The sequence below is a fragment of the Enoplosus armatus genome, chromosome 16, assembly GCF_043641665.1.
Source record: "Enoplosus armatus isolate fEnoArm2 chromosome 16, fEnoArm2.hap1, whole genome shotgun sequence".
Lineage (NCBI taxonomy): Eukaryota > Metazoa > Chordata > Actinopteri > Centrarchiformes > Enoplosidae > Enoplosus > Enoplosus armatus.
This window is the reverse complement of record NC_092195.1, coordinates 22,284,435-22,305,725: the sequence shown is the minus strand read 5'-3', so window position 1 is coordinate 22,305,725 and position 21,291 is coordinate 22,284,435. Positions and strand designations below refer to the sequence as shown.

General features: G+C 46.3%; 1 protein-coding gene across 1 annotated transcript; it reads right to left on the bottom strand.

Moving 5' to 3' along the window:
• Window positions 1-414: 414 nt before the first annotated feature.
• Window positions 415-16,438, bottom strand: gon4la (gon-4 like a). The gene is made up of 25 exons (XM_070922221.1): window positions 16,216-16,438; window positions 15,592-15,812; window positions 14,943-15,017; window positions 14,736-14,846; window positions 12,415-12,468; window positions 12,062-12,157; window positions 11,716-11,808; window positions 10,495-10,656; window positions 10,070-10,280; window positions 9,443-9,544; window positions 8,335-8,375; window positions 7,971-8,086; window positions 7,687-7,888; window positions 5,145-5,231; window positions 4,723-4,900; window positions 4,031-4,181; window positions 3,586-3,733; window positions 3,401-3,517; window positions 2,430-3,263; window positions 2,253-2,351; window positions 1,941-2,147; window positions 1,706-1,849; window positions 1,067-1,317; window positions 605-707; window positions 415-528 (listed from the first exon to the last, which is right to left on the bottom strand). Exons 1-25 carry the CDS (start codon window positions 16,436-16,438, stop codon window positions 415-417), a joined length of 4,140 nt encoding a protein of 1,379 aa, XP_070778322.1.
• Window positions 16,439-21,291: the final 4,853 nt, after the last annotated feature.

Genomic DNA, 21,291 nt, shown 5'->3' with positions numbered 1-21,291 from the left:
TGTCAACACTTGGTGGAGTCTAGACCAGCTGGTGTCTGAAGAACTGTACAATCATTCTTCCATTGAACTCTGGACTGATTAGTGGAAGTCTAGGATCACCTTCCTGAACTCAGAGAACCCTTTCAAACTCTCGAGTTACTTCAAACATGTTCTAGCAACATTAGTGACGTCTAGAACAGCTGATAGAAACAGTGGAACTATCTGGTGAATCTGGTGAATCTTCGACTGAATTCAGGATTCAACTTTTCAAACAGGAAGTGACTGTTGACGGACACTCCTGAACTCAGAGCGCCCTCTGTTGGACTTCAGTGTTTGTGTATAAACTGGAACTGAAACACAGGTTCTGGACCAGAGTCCCGGCTTTGAAGTCCACTTTGTGGTTGACCACAGACTTGTCTGTGATTGGTCTCACATTCAGTCCAGGGCTGCGTCCCGTGTGCTGATTGGCTTACCCTCTGAGGAACAGGAAGTGGACTTTTGGAAGGCAGAGTGGAAAAGATTCATCAGGTCGTGGAAACGAAGACTCACCTGTAGGAAACGGGAAGTCCTGTAATCACTTAATATTTACAGAAGAAGAAACACTGAAGCTCCGCTCCCTTCTCACCTGTTGGGCGGTCTTGTTTCCCAGCTGGGCGGAGACATGTCTGAATGTTTTCCGATTAGCTCCTCTCTGCTGACAGGCTGTCAGGATGGCACGGTCCGCCTCACTGAAACAAGAAGAGGTCAGAGTCAGAAGCTGTTTCAGATGCTAGCTATGCTAGTTAGCATTAGTCTGTTCAATCCAAACTTTAAACTTTGTCTAAGAGATATTTGTGAGATAAATATTCTCACTTCCTGTCAGAAGGGAACACATTAAAGACAAAAGGTCAGATTTGTTTTAAATACTCGTTTTTCATGTTTGTTAATATGGATCCAACACCTGAACTCAGAGTCTCTGCTGATCTGAGGTCAGCATTCTATTTGTCCCAAACGTAGCGTGAGTAAACTTCTCTGTTTGGAGCTGATCTGGGATCCGTGTTATGTATCATGAGGTCAGAGAAGTGTGTTTATGTATTTTGGTTCTGACCGGGTCCAGACCACGACTTTCTCTCCGGTCGATGTCATCGAGATGTTTTTGGCACAAACAGGTCGCCCCTCCTCTTCCTCTCTGTCACTTCCTGTCTCGCTCTCTTCAGACGTCTGACGGTCGATTCTCTTACTGTTCCTGTTGTTGGTCTCAGAGATGGTTGCTACGGGTGACGACTGGGTTTGAAGCTGCTGGAAAAACTCCCAGAATTCCTCCTGCAGGTCCGGGTGGCGTTTGAGGAGAGACGAGATCTGAGAGGAAATAAATACACAATAAAGTGTGAATTATTATGTTTACTTTGTTGACATTTAATTTACACTGAAGGTAAATAAATTAATAATAATAAATTTCACTTATATATATATATATAGTCTAAATGTTTCCAGCTTGTCATTCGTAGTTCTATGTGACAGTAAATTTGGGATATTTGGGACTGTTGGTGGAACTGTGATCGAACGATTATAGAAAACACTCGGCAGATTCATCAATAACGAGTTGCAGCTCTCATCTGGATTCACAATCAATTTCAAAAACTTTCAGGGTTAAAAAAAAAGAAGAGAATATTCAAATACCCCAAACTTTATTTAAACTCAGTTCAGTCAGAGCTGCTCACTGAGGGGGTCAAAGGTCATCGTCTACCTTGTCCATGTCCTCAGGTGGGGGGGTGGAGCTTCCCTGCAGCACTGACACCACCTGCTGGTAGAGGGAGGAGTGTTCTCCAAGACTCCGCCCCAGCCGCCGTAGAAACCGCCGACTACGTTCAAACAGCTGCTGCTCCAACAGCTGATGGAGGAAAACCACAGAAGAAGGGTTAGTAGGTTCAGTCTGTAACTGAGTGACATCATGCCTGTGATGTCAGAGTGATGTCACCCACCAGTCCACAGCGGCGGGCCTGTCCTCGGCTCAGGAAGGCAGCAAAGTCTCTGAGCAGCTGAGGCCAGGGCCGCAACACACAGCTCAGTCTGTCATACAGAACCTCCGGGGCCCCCGAGGCCCCCAGGGGCCCCGCTGCTGAGAACTGATCCAACACCTGCAGCAGCTGCTCAGAGAGGCCCGGAGACACCTGCACCGCATCGCACACCTGCACAAGAAACAAGAAGTGCAGACAAACCTCAACTAACACATTGGGTAATAACAACAGGTACAACAAGTACAAGACAAAATAAAACACGTTCAGACGTCTTACTCGGAGGAGATAATCCTGAGCAAACACCTCCTCCTCAGACTCCCTCTGATCATCCTCCTCCTCCTCCTCCTCTTCACTCCCCTCTGACAGCAGCTTCTCCTGCTCACAAACACAATAATATTATCACAGTTTTATGACACAAGAGAAAAAGCTTCACGTTGTGAATGTGTGACTGACCTGCAGCTGGAGGATGGACTCATCTGATCCACCATCATCATCATCATCATCACCTTCTTCTTCTCCTGCTGCTGCTCTGGATGTCACTTCCTCTTCATTCTCTGACTCCGCCTCCTCGAGGTTGGGCAGGTCGTTGTCGAGGGTGACACTTCCTGTTGAGCTGGATGAGGATTCAGACAGAGCCAGGAGGACCTCGCTCTCCTCCTCCTCCTCTTCTTCTTCCTCCCTCTCCTCTATTTCTTCCTCCTCATCGTTCATCCTGATGACATCATCGCCCTCCTGTACCTCTACCTGAGAGGGGGCTGGGTCTTCAGGAGGAGGGGGAGGAGTCACAGCCTCTTCATCACTCCTCCTTCTCCTCCTCCTCCTCCTCCTCAGGCTGGTGAGAGTTGTAAAGTGGTGTCTAATTTTCTCTCTGGTCGACACAGAGACAGAAGAGATGGAGATGATGTCAGTGGGGGTGTCAGTCCTTGACAGGAGGAGGCGGCGGAGGAGGATTCGGGGCGGACTGAGAGCTTGCGGGCAGCAGGGTTTGGAAGGAGGAGGCAGGGAGGAGTCCACCTGTCTGTCACAGAGGGGGGAGGGGTCAGGGAGAGCAGGGGGGAGGGGCTCCTGCAGCATCACAAAGCCGATGCGTCTGAAGTCGAGGTGTTTAGGGAGGCGGTGGGGGTATCTGGTCCCGGGGGGGAAGCTGTAGGTGTTGGAGGCGGAGCGGAGGAAGGTCAGATGTCTCTGACGGGCTCCACCTGAGCTGCAGGGGGGTGGGGCCTCTGGGGCGGAGCCAGGCGGGCTGTTATAGCGTTTAATGGTCGGGTAGATGACAGGAAGACTCCTCTGTGGGGGGGCAGGTCAAAGACAGTTTTCCTTTATTAAGTTGTTGAAGGTTTACAGACTGGCCACTACTGTCATGGATCAGGACTGAAGACCACAACATTAACATGAAGTACTTGAAGTGTCTTCCTGTTACTTACCACTAGCCACGGAGGCATGACACGCTCCTCTCGCTCCACCGGAGGGCGCTGCTCTGCTGGGTCAATGCGACGGCAGGCCACCAGCATTGGCCACAGCAGCCGCTGGTACCTGAACGCCTGCGGAGGACATTGGGTCAAACTCAGTCCGACAGATTAAACTGCGGTCAGCTGGACCAGTGCGTTACCTTGACGATGTTGTCGGGAAAACCAGGTCTGCAGCACTGCAGGATTCTCCGGCGGACCTGGACCAGAGTCTTCCTCAGCAGGAACTGAGACACCAGCTTAGTCGGGTCACATGACCCCTCCATGTTCCTGAGACCAAGAACTAGGAGGCTGATAACCCATACACAGAAAAATTTGATCATTGATCATTTTGAGCCAGTTTCTACCATCGCTCCTTCTTTTTCTTTTTAAGTTAAGGTGTATCACTGAGTGGTTGTGTGCCGTATGTCACCTCACTGAGCTCATCCTTCTGATGTAATTGGTGAAAAACAATTAATCTCATGTGAAAGCTAGACACATATGGTCCTCATATGTTGTGTAGAATTCCAGGAAATGCAACGAAAAATCCCAATTTATGTCCCCACCACTTTCCAAATCAAACCTACACCCTTGTGTGTGTGTGTTTACCAGTCCTCAGCTGCAGTGAAGGCAGCCGTCCTGCGGGGGCAGTATAGCGCCGGGTCAAGGCTGGCACAGGGCAGCAGCTCTGGGTACAGGAAGACGGGACAGGTAGCAAAGAGCCAGGCGAGCTCAGCAGGCATGACGGGGTAACAACGCACTGAAGACACACACACACACACACACACACACACACACAGAGACACAGAGAGAGACACATAGACACACACACAAACACACACACACACACACACACACACACAGAGACACAGACAAAAAGAGAGAGACACACACACACACACAAAGAAACATTTGATTTATTTTGTGTTGTTATTGTCTGATTCACCCACTGACCCACTGCTCCTCACCCATTGACTCACTGCTCCTCACTCACTCACTCACTGCTCCTCACCCACTGCTCCTCACCCATTGACCCACTGCTCCTCACTCACTGCTCCTCACTCACTCACTCACTGCTCCTCACCCATTGACTCACTGCTCCTCACTCACTGCTCCTCACCCACTCACTCACTGCTCCTCACCCATTGACCCACTGCTCCTCACTCACTCACTGCTCCTCACCCATTGACTCACTGCTCCTCACTCACTCACTGCTCCTCACTCACTGCTCCTCACCCACTCACTCACTGCTCCTCACCCCCCAAAGATGTCCCATGATCCCTAGCTGCAGGTGTACTCACTGTGTCCTCTGGTGTCCGGTGGGTGGTGTTGTGGCTGGTAGCTGATGGGGGTCTGTCGCAGCTCCTCCAGCAGCTGCAGCGCCCCCTGCAGGTTGGAGGCTCTGAAGACGCTGCAGAAACCAGGATGACCTGGAGACATTAGCAGCTCGCCCCTCTGAGCCAACAGATCCACCTCAAACTGACAGAGAGAGAGATGTGTTGTCTTGGCGACACGTTTTTACATCCTACAATTAAAAAACGTGCACATGACAGATGTTTACAGTGTTTTTAGACTCGGGATATTTAAATGTGACGAGTTTTGAGTTCAAAATAAAAATAAATAAATGATTCAGCAGCAGAAGCTTCATTTCATGTTCTTGTTATTTCCTAATTATTTGTGTGTCTATTGGTAGGAGGCGTGTGTGTGTGTGTGTGTGTGTTACCAGGAACTGTCTGGTGGTCTCAGCCTCACTGTGAAGTTTGGCCACAGGTGAACTCAACAGGTGAATCTGAGTCAACAGCTGGACATGCTGACGGACAGACAGAGAGACAGGCAGACAGAGAGACAGGCAGTATTTAATAATCTGTCATTCATACAAAATGTACAGGTCAAACAGACGCTCTTTGTCTGTATCAGTGAGGACCAGATCTGAGACACACCTGTGGAAAACCTGTCAAAGTACGTCCAGTAAAAGTTCTTGTTTCTGCTCAGACTGTTAGTGTCTAACAACATTATGAAAGGGACCCCACAGAGATAGACCTTTGCGTTAAAGAGTGAGAAGAACTCTGACTCAAGTTTCCACCGTCGTCTTCCTGCAACAACTCACCTCTCATGAGATGTGTGTGTGTACCTGCTGTACGTTTATATTTCTCTGTATATACAGTGAAGTCCAAAAGTCTCAGACCACCAGCCAAGATTCTTCTCTTTTGCATTTGTTTGAATGTAATACTATTTGTGTTCATTACAAATGATAATATCAGCTCAACAACAGGAGTGAAAAGTTGAATCTTTGAAAGATGTTCAGGGATTTCAGAGACTCTTAGTGTTTGGTATGTCCCCCTTTTGCTTTAATGACAGCTCATTCACCTCCTTCTCTGCAGGACACAACATCACAAACTGTCAATTATTCATCAGATAAGGTCAAATGATGTTTATTGTATGAGAACCAAAAGTCTTATGATCAGATTTTTGGTCAAAATATTTAGTTCCATAATAACATAAAACACTACAAACACAAACATCATCAATTACTTTGTCATTTTACAGTGTGTGTGTGTGTGTCAGGGTTTCTGCAGGTTTCAACAAGTTAAATTTAAGACTTTTTAAGACCTATTTCACGTCCATACTGGATCTGTCACTATGTACATATATAGTGTATATATAGTGGGGTCCAAAAGTCTCAGACCACTTGTCAAGATTCTTCTATTTTCATTTGTTTGAATGTAATACTATTTGTTTTCATTACAAATGATAATATCAGCTCAACAACAGGAGTGAAAAGTTGAATCTTTGAAAGATGTTCAGGGATTTCAGAGACTCTTAGCCTTTGGTATGTCCCCCTTTTGCTTTAATGACAGCATGGACTCCACAGGTTTGTGCCAAACCTGATGACCCATGTCATCCCAGCATGATCTGACAATGTTCCAGAGGGCTTCTTGTGATGTCACAGAAGGCTTGGCTTTCTGAGTCTTCAAGTGCCCCCATAAATAGTTAAAAGGGGTTGAGGTCAGGTGACTGTGGAGGAAAGTCCATGACAGTCAGGACTCCTTGGTCTTCTTTGGTCTTCAAGTAGTTCTTGCAAAGCTCTGAGGTGTGTTTGGGGTCCTTATCCTGCTGCAGTATGAATCCCTCTCCACAAAGATGCCGACCAGAGGGTACAGCATGTCTCTGAAGGATGGAGTGGTGCTTCTCCTTGGTCAGGGTGTAGTCCATTCCCTGCAGGGGTCCAGCTCCAGAGTAGGCAAACCCCCCCAGACTTGAATATTCCCACCACCATGTTTCCCTGTTGGTTTGATCCACTGCAGTATCATTCTCTCTCCTGCTCGTCTCCTTACATACACCCTTCTGTTACTGCCAGAAATCTCTAACCTGGATTCATCAGTAAATAGGACTTTTCTTCATCCACAGTAAAATGCTGCTGTTTCTTAGCCCACCCCAAGAGTTTGGCCTTGTTTCCCCTTCTGAGAAGTGGTTTAGAAACTGCTGCTGGTCCTCTGAGACCACTACAAGACAGCCTTCTTTTGACAGGACTTTTGCTGATTGGAATCTGGCGTTCTTTATTTAGCAGATTGTGTATCTGTGATGAAGGTGCTTTTCTATCTCTTGGGGAACTAAGCTTGTTGTATTGATCTTCTGATGGTGTGGTCACTGTTGGTCTGCCTGATCGAGCTTTGGATACAACTGATCCCGTTTCTGCAAAGTGTTTTAGAGTTCCATGCACTGCCCCCTTAGAAACCTTTAGTCTGGCCATGATTTGACTCTGAGAAAGCCCCTCTTTGCTCAGACTACCAGTTTGCCACTTTCACTTAGCTGTGATGCCATGTTTCCCACTATCACAATGCTGCTTAGTGAGCAATGACCTGCTGGAAACTTGAGGCGCAGCCATATTTAGACAGGTGAACACCGGCTGCAAGCTGAGTTCATTGAACGAGCCTCCGATGAGGAGATCAGATCCACCTGAGTGTCTTCTGAACGCATGCTTCGATGGAAGGACACAACTCAAAGACATCTGACCTTTTGGACGAAGGAGTTCAGTTGGTCAATGCCACAAATTTACTTTAATTTGATTGCCGACCTAAAAATAGTGCAGAATCAACATATTTCTTCTTCATTTTACATGCCATAACTTCTTGTTTTCAAATGTTTCTGAATCCTCAAACTTTGTGATTATTTCCAGGTTTACCTGAAAATATTTGACATTTTCAATGTGGTCTCAGACTTTTGGACCCCACTGTGTGTGTGTGTGTGTGTGTGTGTGTGTGTACCTGTTGCAGCTGCTGCTGCAGTCTGCTCCTCTGCGGTCCATCCAGCTTCAGTGTGTATGGCTCTGGACTGTGTGTGTGTGTGTTACACAATGTGTGTGTCTGCAGACCGAGCTGCTGTCTCTTCCTGATCAACGCCAGCTGCTGCTTCACCGTCCGCAGCTCTGTGATTGGTCCGTCCTCCGCCTCGTCATCGCCCGGTCCTCTGTGATGAAAGCAGAGCAGGTCAGCAGGACAGGACGACACCTTCGAGTGTGTTCATGTGTGTGTTGTTGTGTGTTACATACATGTTGTGCTGCTCCTCAGGCGTGTGTGTTTGAACAGTGAGAGTCTCCTCTTGAGGCTCCTCCTCTTCCTCATGGCCTTCATCTTCCACTTCCTGTCCCGCAAGGTCCTCCTTCAACTGAGACACAAACACACAAGCAGCTACAGCTGAGTTTATCTCTGCGTGGTGGGAGGCTGCTGTAATTATTGTGGCACCGTCTTACGGAACATATTGGTAACGGTATAGCTCAAACTGATAGCTAGCTGTGTGAGTGTGAGTGTGAGTGTGTGTGTGTGTGTGTGAGTGTGAGTGAGAGAGAGAGTGTGTGTGTGTGTGTGTGTGTGTGTGTGTGTGTGTGTGTGTGTGTAAAGACTGAAGAGACTTACTGTTTCAAACAGCTCCTCCATCAGCTCATTCACCTCCTTCTCTGCAGGACACAACATCACAAACTGTCAATTATTCATCAGATAAGGTCAAATGATGTTTATTGTGTGAGAACCAAAAGTCTTATGATCAGATCTTTGGTCAAAATATTTAGTTCCATAATAACATAAAACACTACAAACACAAACATCATCAATTACTTTGTCATTTTACAGTGTGTGTGTGTGTGTCAGGGTTTCTGCAGGTTTCAACAAGTTAAATTTAAGACTTTTTAAGACCTATTTCACGTCTATACTGGATCTGTCACTATGTACATATATAGTGTATATATAGTGGGGTCCAAAAGTCTCAGACCACTTGTCAAGATTCTTCTATTTTCATTTGTTTGAATGTAATACTATTTGTTTTCATTACAAATGATAATATCAGCTCAACAACAGGAGTGAAAAGTTGAATCTTTGAAAGATGTTCAGGGATTTCAGAGACTCTTAGTCTTTGGTATGTCCCCCTTTTGCTTTAATGACAGCATGGACTCCACAGGTTTGTGCCAAACCTGATGACCCATGTCATCCCAGCATGATCTGACAATGTTCCAGAGGGCTTCTTGTGATGTCACAGAAGGCTTGGCTTTCTGAGTCTTCAAGTGCCCCCATAAATAGTTCAATGGGGTTGAGGTCAGCAAAGTGTCTCATAGGACTAGAGTGCTATATGAGAGGGGACCCTCCGGTGGTCTCCGCCAGCAAACTGTACAAAACAGACCCCAGTCGCGAGCGTTGTTGCTCCCACCAAAGTAGAGAGTCCCTCTTTCTTTTCATATTCGCAGTTTTATTTTTTTGAGTGCCGGTGAGAATGACAACGTACAGTATGTCTGATGGATGAATGATGCTAGGGACACAGAGAAGGCCAACCAACTTGCCCTGCGTGAACTTTTACTGGCCCCAGATCATCGGTTGTGTCAGATCCTTAGCCCACACACATCGCAACACACTATAGTTATATATATTAGTGTTTATTAGTTCCATGTTGGTTTCATTTTGTAGTTTTGTTGCAGCGTGATCAATACAAAGTTAATAGTTAGTTAAGAGAGTGTGTGTGTGAGTGTGTACTGACTGGTGATGCGGACAGCCTTGTCGTCACGGTAATCCTCCTGGTCAGGTTCATCGATGTCGGCCAGGAAGTTATACTCTGGATCATCTTCATCATCACACTCTTCTGGTAGGGAGACAGAAAGAGTGAGACAGAGAGAGAGAGAGAGAGAGAAAGACAGACAGACAGGGTGACAGACAGACAGACAGAGAGTGAGACAGAGTGAGTGAGACAGAGAGAGAGAGAAAGACAGACAGACAGAGAGTGAGACAGAGTGAGTGAGACAGAGAGAGACAGAGAGTGAGACAGAGAGAGACAGATAGTGAGGCAGAGAGAGAGAGAAAGACAGACAGACAGAGAGTGAGACAGAGTGAGTGAGACAGAGAGAGACAGAGAGTGAGACAGAGAGAGACAGACAGGGAGACAGACAGGCAGAGAGTGAGACAGAGTGAGTGAGACAGAGAGAGACAGCGAGTGAGACAGATAGTGAGACAGAGAGACAGAGAGAGACACACACACAGACAGAGAGAGAGAGAGAGAGAGAGAGAGAGAGAGAGAGAGAGAGAGAGAGAGAGACAGGTAGACAGAGAGAGAGAGAGAGAGAGACAGGTAGACAGAGAGTGAGAGGAGATAGGACAAACACACACACACCTTCATTGTCCAGCTCTGAGGTCATAAGGCCTCTCAGCCAATCAGTCCACTCCCTGTCCTCATGGGCGGAGCTTGAGTCATACATGTCAGGTGTAATGTCAGGAGCTCGGAGCTCTGCCTCCAACCGGCCCAGTGGGATATCACGTAGAGGACGCTTGGACCGAGTCCGGTACGCCATCAGACCCACCTGGTCCTCTGACTCAGACAGAGGCTGAAAGAAACAGATCAATAATCAATAATCAATTCAGAATATCCACAACTTTATTGATGATATACTTTGTTTATTAAAGCCCTACCGTCTGGTCCTAAAGCTCTACCGTCTGGTCCTAAAGCCCTACTGTCTGGTCCTAAAGCCCCTTACCTACTATAATGTTTGCATATGTTGTTCTGGTTTAACTGACAGTATGTCTTTTAGCGTTTGTTACCTGGTAGGGCTCCATACACACAGCCAGCTCCTCCTCCACAGCATGAAGTTCCTCCAGGAAGGTGCTGTCAGTCACTGCTTTGGGAGGTGGGGCTTTGGGAGGAGGGGGAGGTCCCATTGAAACAGACCCTGCTCTCAAACACCTGGAGCGGCTCCGAGAAGTCTGAAGGGGGAGTGGGGGACTTTTAAGGGTTTTGTGATAACATTTTCAGCTATATGGCCCAGCCCTGAATCTGAACATGCAACTCTCAGAGAGAAAAAAAAATGTTTTCACTAAATATTGAACTGTTCCGTTAATGTGTGTGTTGTGTCATGAATGTGCGTTATATAACAAAAGTTACTTCCAGCAGGCAAGAAACTATATAGTATATAATGTCTATTGTGACTAAAATGTGTGACTATTTAATACCTATATATGTATATATATGTGTGTGTGTGTGTATACACACATACATGTGAATGTATATATACACACACACACACACATATATATATATATATATATATACATATACACACATACATATATATACACACATATACATATATATATACAGTGCTTAACAAATTTATTAGAACACCTGTCATAAAAATGAGAAAACACAAATATTTTAGAAATCTGTCAAAAACTTGTTTCAAACAAAAAATTGTATTGTTATTTATTAGGCTAATAACAAACTGGAACAACTAAATAGTCCTTATTCACATATATTAACCAAAAATCTTAATTTTGGCTCCACCAGGGACCTTTGTTGAATATTATGTCAGAGGACTGTGCAGGTCTGCTGACGTGATTCTAGTCTACAGTTATAAAATCTACATGTAGCGAGGCTGTTTGAGTTTCTAATCATATTAACAAGTACAAGTCACAGGCTGTGGGCTCACCTGTGCAGCCCCTGAGCATCTATTTATGAAAACATGTTCTCATCTTACTGCCGTTATCTGATGTGGGTTTTATGGACTTCTAAGAGCATCAGCTCCAGATATAAACAATGAGGTAATCCACCACTGTTACGTCCCCTGTAGATGTTGCCATGTGGGATGTCACTTGTTGTGATTGGCTGAACTGATCTGATCACAGGTTAAAAGAGGAAAAAATCCACTTGGAAGCGCAAAAACTAAAAGCAGGAAGAAACTTCACCTGGAGTGAGTTTTGCTGAATAAAGTCCAAAGACACAGAGGAAGAGTCTTATTAACAGCACACTGGGTGTCACGTACACACCTGCCAAGGGCTGCAGCTGTCCTCCTCCACCCTGTTCAGTCGACTGCCTCTAGGAGACGAGGCTGTGCTCTCAATGTCGCTCTCCTGAAACGTCTAAACGCACATCCATCAATCAATAATCAATGGCGATCAGTTGACGATCACCTGTCTGGCAGTTCTACCGAAGTCACTACATTTGCATGGTGAGTTCTGACCAAAACATTTCAACACCACCTGTGATCGGTAACGACACCGACACCGCTTCCTTATCCATCAATCATCAATATGTATACACACATCCATCCAGCCATCAATCAAGCAATCAATCATCAGTATGAAACTGTACTGCAGCCAATCAGAGCCTCACATCTTCAGCGGTCTCATCCTCCTCTTCCTCATCAGGACGGTACTCTTCATCAGAGGAGTCTTCTTCAGCCAGAGGGATGTCCACAAACTGAGGAGCCTGAAGGCAAACAAACAAAATGTTTTCATGTTGTTTAAAAATGTGTTTGTGGTTTGCAAACATGTCTTCTTCTCTGGTGGCTGTCAGGAAATGAGTTACAGTGCAGCAAGGAAAGAGAGTTCAGGCTAGAGTCTGGACTTTAAACACTTCTAGTAGTGGGTTTTTTTTGCTATATCAGAGTGTGTGAATAAAGAGAGAGAGAGAAAAATCCATCATCATCATCATCACAACAACTTGTTTTGACCATTGACCTTTACCTTGTTGACATCACTGGTCTTCTTGATGGGAGAAATGTTCCAGGCTGGAATGACCTGACAGGAGACACACAGTGAGAGGACAGAAGACACAGAGACAGGCAGAGACACAGGCAGAGGCACAGGCAGAGAGACAGGCAGAGAGACAGGCAGAGAGACAGGCAGAGAGACAGGCAGAGGCACAGGCACAGGCAGAGACACAGGCAGAGACACAGGCAGAGAGAAAGGCAGAGAGACAGGCAGAGACACAGAGAGAGACACAGGGAGAGACACAGAGAGAGACACAGAGAGAGACAGGCAGAGACACAGAGAGAGACACAGGCAGAGGCACAGGCAGAGACACAGAGAGAGACACAGAGAGAGACACAGGCAGAGACACAGGCAGAGACACAGGCAGAGACACAGAGAGAGACACAGAGAGAGACACAGGCAGAGACAGACAGAGGCACAGGCAGAGACACAGAGAGAGACACAGAGAGAGACACAGGCAGAGACACAGGCAGAGGCACAGGCAGAGGCACAGGCAGAGGCACAGGCAGAGAGACAGGCAGAGACACAGAGAGAGACACAGGCAGAGACACAGGCAGAGACACAGGCAGAGACACAGGCAGAGACACAGGCAGAGGCACAGGCAGAGGCACAGGCAGAGGCACAGAGAGAGACACAGAGAGAGACACAGGCAGAGACACAGAGAGAGACACAGAGAGAGACACAGGCAGAGACACAGGCAGAGGCACAGGCAGAGGCACAGGCAGAGGCACAGGCAGAGAGACAGGCAGAGACACAGAGAGAGACACAGGCAGAGACACAGGCAGAGACACAGGCAGAGGCACAGGCAGAGGCACAGGCAGAGACACAGAGAGAGACACAGGCAGAGACACAGAGAGAGACACAGAGAGAGACACAGGCAGAGGCACAGGCAGAGGCACAGGCAGAGGCACAGGCAGAGGCACAGGCAGAGGCACAGGGAGAGAGACAGGGAGAGAGAGACAGGCAGAGACACAGAGAGAGACACAGGCAGAGACACAGGCAGAGGCACAGGCAGAGGCACAGGCAGAGGCACAGGCAGAGACACAGAGAGAGACACAGAGAGAGACGCAGAGACACAGGCAGAGAGACAGGCAGAGGCACAGAGAGAGACACAGAGAGAGACGCAGAGACACAGGCAGAGAGACAGGCAGAGGCACAGAGAGAGACACAGAGAGAGACGCAGAGACACAGGCAGAGGCACAGGCAGAGGCACAGGCAGAGGCACAGAGAGAGGCACAGGCAGAGACACAGGCAGAGACACAGGCAGAGACACAGGCAGAGAGACAGGCAGAGACACAGAGAGAGACACAGGCAGAGACACAGGCAGAGGCACAGGCAGAGGCACAGGCAGAGGCACAGGCAGAGGCACAGAGAGAGACACAGAGAGAGACACAGGCAGAGACACAGAGAGAGACACAGAGAGAGACACAGGCAGAGACACAGAGAGAGACACAGGCAGAGGCACAGGCAGAGGCACAGGCAGAGGCACAGGGAGAGAGACAGGGAGAGAGAGACAGGCAGAGACACAGAGAGAGACACAGGCAGAGACACAGGCAGAGGCACAGGCAGAGGCACAGGCAGAGGCACAGGCAGAGACACAGAGAGAGACACAGAGAGAGACGCAGAGAGAGACGCAGAGACACAGGCAGAGAGACAGGCAGAGGCACAGAGAGAGACACAGAGAGAGACGCAGAGACACAGGCAGAGAGACAGGCAGAGGCACAGAGAGAGACACAGAGAGAGACGCAGAGACACAGGCAGAGGCACAGGCAGAGGCACAGAGAGAGGCACAGGCAGAGGCACAGGCAGAGGCACAGGCAGAGACACAGGCAGAGACACAGGCAGAGAGACAGGGAGAGAGACAGGGAGAGAGAGACAGAGAGAGAGACACAGAGAAAGAGACAGAGAGAGACAGGCAGAGAGAGAGACAGGGAGAGAGAGACAGGGAGAAAGACAGGGAGATAGAGAGACAGAGAGAGAGAGAGAGAGAGAGACAGGGAGAGAGGGACAAGGAGAAAGACAGACAGAGAGAGAGACAGAGAGAGAGAGAGGGAGCGAGAGAGACAGGGAGTGAGAGAGACACAGGCAGAGACACAGGGAGAGACACAGGGAGAGAGACAGGGAGAGAGACAGGCAGAGGCACAGGCAGAGACACAGGCAGAGACACAGGGAGAGAGACAGGGAGAGAGAGACAGAGAAAGAGACAGAGAGAGACAGAGAGAGACAGGCAGAGAGACAGAGAGAGGCAGAGAGAGGCAGAGAGAGAGACAGGGAGAGAGAGACAGGGAGTGAGCGAGAGACAGGGAGAAAGACAGGGAGAGAGAGAGACAGAGAGAGAGAGAGACAGGTCTCACCACGCCTTTCTCCACGACTTCTTTAAACTTGGATCGAGTCATTTTAGGCTCCTGAAGAAAAGAAAACATCAGATACATTAATATTTCTGCAGGTTCATTAACATATTAATGAGGTCCAACTGTGTGTTCTGATTGGACAACACTCACGAATGGAGGGACGGCCTCCGTCTCGTTGATGGCAGCTTTCATCATGGCCACTACGTGTTCGTTGGTGATCACTTCCTGTAGGTCAACATGAGTTTCACAGTGAGTCACATGTTCGGGTCACTTTGGTCTCTGATTAAGACATTTTTAATCTCTTTAATGTTGATGAGTTGACGCTGCTGTTGAGTTTGAATCCAGCTCACCTGACGTCATTAAACATGAATAACACTTTTGATATAAATACATATTAACTTTCAGAGAAAGCAGAGGAGCTATTTCTTTGATGTCCCGGGAAGGAAGTGTCTTTAAAATGTTCAAAAAGGTTTTACAGTATTTAAAAAAGATGAAAAATGTTTTCAAATTTAGTTAAAAATGTAAAAACAAAAGTTAGAAAATATAAAAAAATACAAAAAACATTTAAAAAACTTGTTTTAGAGAGAGCAGAAGTGTAATCTCACACTGTATATCATTAAATATGTTTTTATTATGTAAGTAAACTCTGATTGGCTGAAGAAATAATCATTTCAGGTTGATTTTTATTTTCTTTCTTTTCTAACATTTCATTTATTAAACAGGACGCATTTCTTATCCTGCTGGTCTAATGTGGACTCTAGTCTGGGATCAGCTGGTGTCAGTGTGTGAATTAACTCACGTGGATGATGTTTCTGACGTTCACTGTGGTCAGGTTGTGTTGTTTGGACTTCGTCTCCAGTGATTGGTCCAACTGTCTGTCAATCTCCACGTCTACCCCCGCCTCCTCCTCCTCGCTCTCTGAGGCTCCGCCCCCCTCCTCCTCTTCCTCCTCAGTCAGTTTCCTCTTCCTCTTCCTCACTGGTCTCCTCCTCGCTGCCTTCACCTCCACCTGACTGTCCTCTGACAGACACAAATTACATGGACCCTTTAATAACTGGACCTGGATCAGTACTCGGAAACCAGGACACTGTGGCCTGTAAACACCTGATCCAGGTATGACTGCGCTGTGACATCATCATCATCCAACACACCTGTACCTGACTGCGCTGTGACATCACCATTCTACACACCTGTACCTGACTGCGCTGTGACATCATCATCCAACACACCTGTACCTGACTGCGCTGTGACATAGTCATCCAACACACCTGTACCTGACTGTGCTACTACTACGGTCCTTAATGATTTAGCCCCGGGGCCCATTTAATACCGGGTTTCGGTACCCACCCTGCTGATGGGGGTTCACCAGACCAGAACACAGATCTCCTCCCTAATAATATAATGTATTTATAATATGTGTTACCCATAGTGATGATGAGGCTGGAGTCAGTGGTGTCCTCCTCCACCAGCAGGTAACCTTCCTCCTCCTCCTCCTCAGGTCCGCCCCCTGCAGGAGCAGCAGGAGGCGGTAGCAGCAAAGGATCATGGGAGGGGAGCTGAGGACTGGAGCATGGCGGTCTGATGCTGCGGGCGGCGACAGCAGGTTTGGACGGGCTGGGTTTGAGGCGTTTGCGAACCAGGTTCATTATGGAGTAACATGACCTCTGACCCCTGAAACAGTGACAGATATGACCAACATTAGATTATCACTCATCATCACGTGATTCAGCTGGTCAGACTGACACGATCAATTCATCTGAGCAGCTGACTTTTTCACGATGTGTCAAAACTCTAAAACCCCAAATAATCAGTTTCTCATCATAAAACAGAGAAAAGCAAATGAATCGTTTTACCACCAAAATGACTTCAAGTATTTATTGATGATTTATTTCTGATCAGTCTTCTGTCCTTGGACTGATGCTGCAGATCACTGTCCGGTCAGAGTGCAGATGTGGACCTGAACAGCAGTTTGTGTCTCACGTGTTCTGATCAGCATCTGATTTTCTTTCAAATGACTACCTGGGTCCAGTATTTCAAAACCTTTGATCTGGGATCCCTTTAGTTTCAATCCCAGATCAAATTAATTTCTGAGGTTTTGTCCTGGTTTTTCAAAGACTTTCCAGATTGGATCAAACCGATCCAGATCCCACAAGATCAGGATTACAGAATGTAGATTTGCAATCTTTGGATGGGCCTCCATCATTAACACTAATTAACATAATCAGTCTGCTTATTATTCATGTTCACTTCTCTGCAGGATACAACACAGCTGGTTAACCATCACTGCATCTATTGTTGTTGTTTAGTTTGGGTTTATGAATGAATCATTATTATTATTATTATTATTATTATTAATTAAATGTCAAACACAACTGTTTTGTCAGCATACTGTTTTATTATTATTTATTATTACATAAGTAAAATAATGACTCAGAGAACCTCAAACCTTCAAGTGCTTTTTTTCTGTTAGCATAAACAAGATTTCAACACGTTTCCATAGTTACTAACTTCTGTCGGCAGAATTACTCCCTTTGACGTGAACTTTAGGGTTTGTAACTTTTTACAAGCACCTCCAGCGATGTGACACCCTGAAGGAGCGTGAACGCCCCAAAAGCATAATGTTGCCTCTATGTAATAGTATGAGAAGCCCTTAGTCTATCATTTATTCTTTATTCTTATGACTGGAGGAAGTATTCACATCCTTCAGTAATACTGTAATATAAAAATACTCCATTACAAGTACAAGTTCTAAATGTCACTTCAGTAAAAGTACTCGTTTCACTACTTTAACAGTTAAGTGTTGTTGATGTGGAGCAGATTTTAACTTCCTTATAAACTGCTGGTCTTAATATCATCACACGTTCTGCTTCAGTAACTGTCAGATTAATGAACTGGACTACAAATATAAAGTACTTCCAATATGTACTGAAGTAAATGTACTTAGTTACTTTCCGCACGTGATGACTGATGACTACAGCACAAAGACTTTGAAATTACTGACTGAATGAAAAGAGCCAAAGTGCCGAAAACAACGCGGAATACAGAGAGCCTGACGTTAGCTAGCAGCTAGCTTCTATCAGCTAGCAGTTAGCTTCTCTCAGCTCCGCTGGCCCAGGCTGGAGTTACTCTGTGCTCAGTCCGGTAAACCTGATCCACGGACCGGTATTAGACTACTGTCTACTCACCCCCAGCTAGCATGCTAACACCTAACCAGCCGGCTAGCAGCTAACGTTAGCCTCCTACAGACGCAGCCGGTGTCCCGGTGAGTCTGTCCGGACTCTGACTTTCCGGTCCAACACTCACACTAACGACCCGGTACCGCACACTTTGATCGGGTTTAATATTAACGCTCCGTCATAGCACAGACACACTTACCCGCCACAACGATGAGATGCATCTGCGAAAAACTACATTTCCGGCTGTGCGTCACGGCGTAACTGTGACGTTTGCAGCGACTTGACTACGCGGCAGAAATAAATGAAAAATATATAAAACTTTGTATATGAAGATAAAACCGCCTCTGTACAAATGTATTTATAGTAACAGTAAAATGTCACATTTCAATGGAAATATAAATATATAATAAATTATCTTTGATATTTGTTTTATTCCTCCTGTGTCCATTAAGATTAAGATAGACTTTATTTATCCCACAGCGGGGAAATTTACAAGTCACAGCAGCAAAGACAGAAAGGTGCAGAAACACACAGCAGTAGTATTTAAAAAAAACAACAACAACATACATATAATAAACACAGATATAAAAAATATGGGGAACAAAATAAATATATACACAGAAAATATAAAATATGTACAGGTGTGCATATTTATGTACAGAATTATGTGGTGCTGTTAAACAATCTTATAGCAGTAGGAATGAACGACCTGCCACCTGGTGGGTGTAACAGTCTGCTGCTGAAGGAGCTGCTCAGGGCCTCCACAGTCTCGTGCAGGGGGTCAGAGGTGTTGTCCATGATGGATGTCAGCTTGGCTAACATCCTCCTCTTCCCCGCCTCCTCAATGGAGTCCAGCGGACAGTCCAGAACAGAGCCTCCTCCTGTCCCTATCCGTGCTGCCCCCACCCCCAGATAGCCGAAGCTACCACAGGGTCATAAAAAGTCCGGAGCAGTTTCCTGCACACACCGAAGGACCTCAGCCTCCTCAGCAGGTGGAGGCGGCTTTGGCCCTTCTTGTACAGGGCCTGAGTGTGGTCAGACCAGTCCAGTTTATTGTTCAGGAGAACACCCAGGAATTTGTAGTTCTCCACCACCTCAATGTCCAATTAAGTCCATTTTAATTTCATCACATGGTGCTGTTAAAGTTCACCTCATTCAAGAGAATCTTCTTTATCAGAGCATGAAAAGAATAAACAAGTTCATACATAATCAGGATTTATATTCAGTGTCACTGAGAAATGAGTCTGAATGTTTGAAGTCTTCCTCCTGCGAGATACTCACCTTTTACTAACTAAATAAATGCATAAGAGAATTCCCTTTCATTCTTTGTATTTACTCATAAATGTTATAAATAAGTCATGTTGTATTTTTCCAGGAAACTCTGTAAGAATCAATTTATCTAAACACAGTACCTCATTTGTATTTCTTAATGTACTAAATTACTTTGAATATTTGGATGCAACACTTGATTTAAAGCAGTTTAACCAGAAACTTCGGTTGCCATGGAAACAGATCTCAAAAAAAGGATAGAAAGACTTTTATTAAAATCATTAAAATAAACGGAGTCCTGCAGCAATGAGACCAGCAAACACATGTGGTTCTGGTCTACCATGTGACGTCAGCGGGGGGGTGTCCTCCTCGTGGCGGGACTTCGAGCCTTCAGCTCCTTCAGCACTTGCAGACTCAAAGCTTTAACGGGCCGCAGACAGACTCGGGACCTGCCGGGGCCGGGACCAGGAGGTGGAGGGGGGTCTGCCGGGTCCTGCAGGTCGGCATCGGTGACCGTCACCGGTTTGTTCCGGTGAAAAAGGGACTCCCGCCGGTACGTGCACGGACTCGCGGCCAGCACGGCGCGGAAGCCGTAGGGCGTGGTCACCTTCCCCACGTGCGGTAGAGACATGGCTGCGCGCGTCGTCAGGTCCGTGTCCGCGTCATTAGACGCTGCAGGAGTGGCGGCGGCGCGGCGGGGACGTCTGATCCGCGGCCGCGGCGGCAGGCGGAGCAGGGACCGGCGGGAGGCCGTGGGGCTAAGCGGGGTCCCGGGGGGGCTCGCTCCCGGACTGTCGTCATCATGGTCGGACAGCAATCTGGTCCGGTCCCGTGAGCCCTGGTGAGGCCGCGGAGAGCGGAACAGGAGCGGACTGCGGGAGGGGATGAGGAAGGACGGGATCCGCTCCGGAGTCAGAACCAGACTCCGCAGAGTCGAACCAGATTTAACGGCCGACATGATGACGGAGGCTGCAGAGAGACATTCAGTAAACTATTAATATCATCAGATGGTTCAGAGTCTTGAAACCAGTTTGTGTTTCACTTAACTGAACCACTTACCTGAGTCACACCTGGTGTGAGGCAGGCCTGATTCTGGTCTCCTGGTTTATATCAGCAGCAGCAGGTGGATCCAATCACACTGATCACACAGCAGTCCTCCCGAGTCCAGTTAATAATCCAGACCAGGGTCTCACTCAACCTGCTTGTTTCAAGCCTTTAATCCTTCAATCAGGGTGAAAAATCAGGGGCGGTTTTTTAGCTGTTGGGTCAAGGTTTTCCCCTTAAAAAAACGTCTGGAGCACAGAGACAATGAATACAGTATATGTTCATATTTGGATATATATTATACATCTTTTTAAGAGTAAAATTGAAGCACTTCAAAAACTTTCAAAGTACCTAAACCAAAAATGTCCATAGGCTACTTAGAGCAGATGGTCACCCTTGTGACGCCAGCTTCGGTCCGGTGTGGACCAGAGTTTGCTTCTACAGACAACAAACAAATATGACGACGGGATTGTTTCATTTCAAATATTAAAAGTTTACATGAGTGATTGAAACACCAGATTATGTATATACAAGGAGTATATACAAATCCAAGCATATTCCCAACCTTGAAAACATGAGGGTTAAAGTTACTTTTTTCTTTGTATAAGACTTTGTATGAACCCAAATCCAGTTTATACTATATAAAAATGTATACTGTAAATTTATATAAAAATAAGTGTATATAATTTTCTACTTTTAGATTCTATTTTAGTAAAGAGAACATGTTAAACAATATTAACATTCCAGTCAAAGACATCAGAAAGTTGTTTAAGAAAATGATAACTAAAGTCCCAGCTGATATCATGGTTTCATGGTAAATGCAAAAATCGTATATATAATGCAGTAAATCCAGTAGTATATATAGTCCATTTATAAATACCTCAATTACATAATCACAATCATTTTTGGGTGAACTAATGGCATTTTAAGGTATAAAGTTACAATGTTGAGTTTAACGCGACTTCTGAGTTGATTTCTGTGGTAATTATTACATTTTAAACACTATTAAG

Excerpts from the sequence above, each read along its gene's own strand:
- gon4la (XM_070922221.1), bottom strand. The coding sequence starts at position 16,438 with ATGAACCTGGTTCGCAAACGCCTCAAACCCAGCCCGTCCAAACCTGCT. Across the intron at positions 4,182-4,722 it reads ACCGGACACCAGAGGACACA|TGCGTTGTTACCCCGTCATG; the intron begins GTGAGTACACCT and ends GTGTGTCTTCAG. Across the intron at positions 1,850-1,940 it reads AGGCCCGCCGCTGTGGACTG|CTGTTGGAGCAGCAGCTGTT; the intron begins GTGGGTGACATC and ends TTCCTCCATCAG.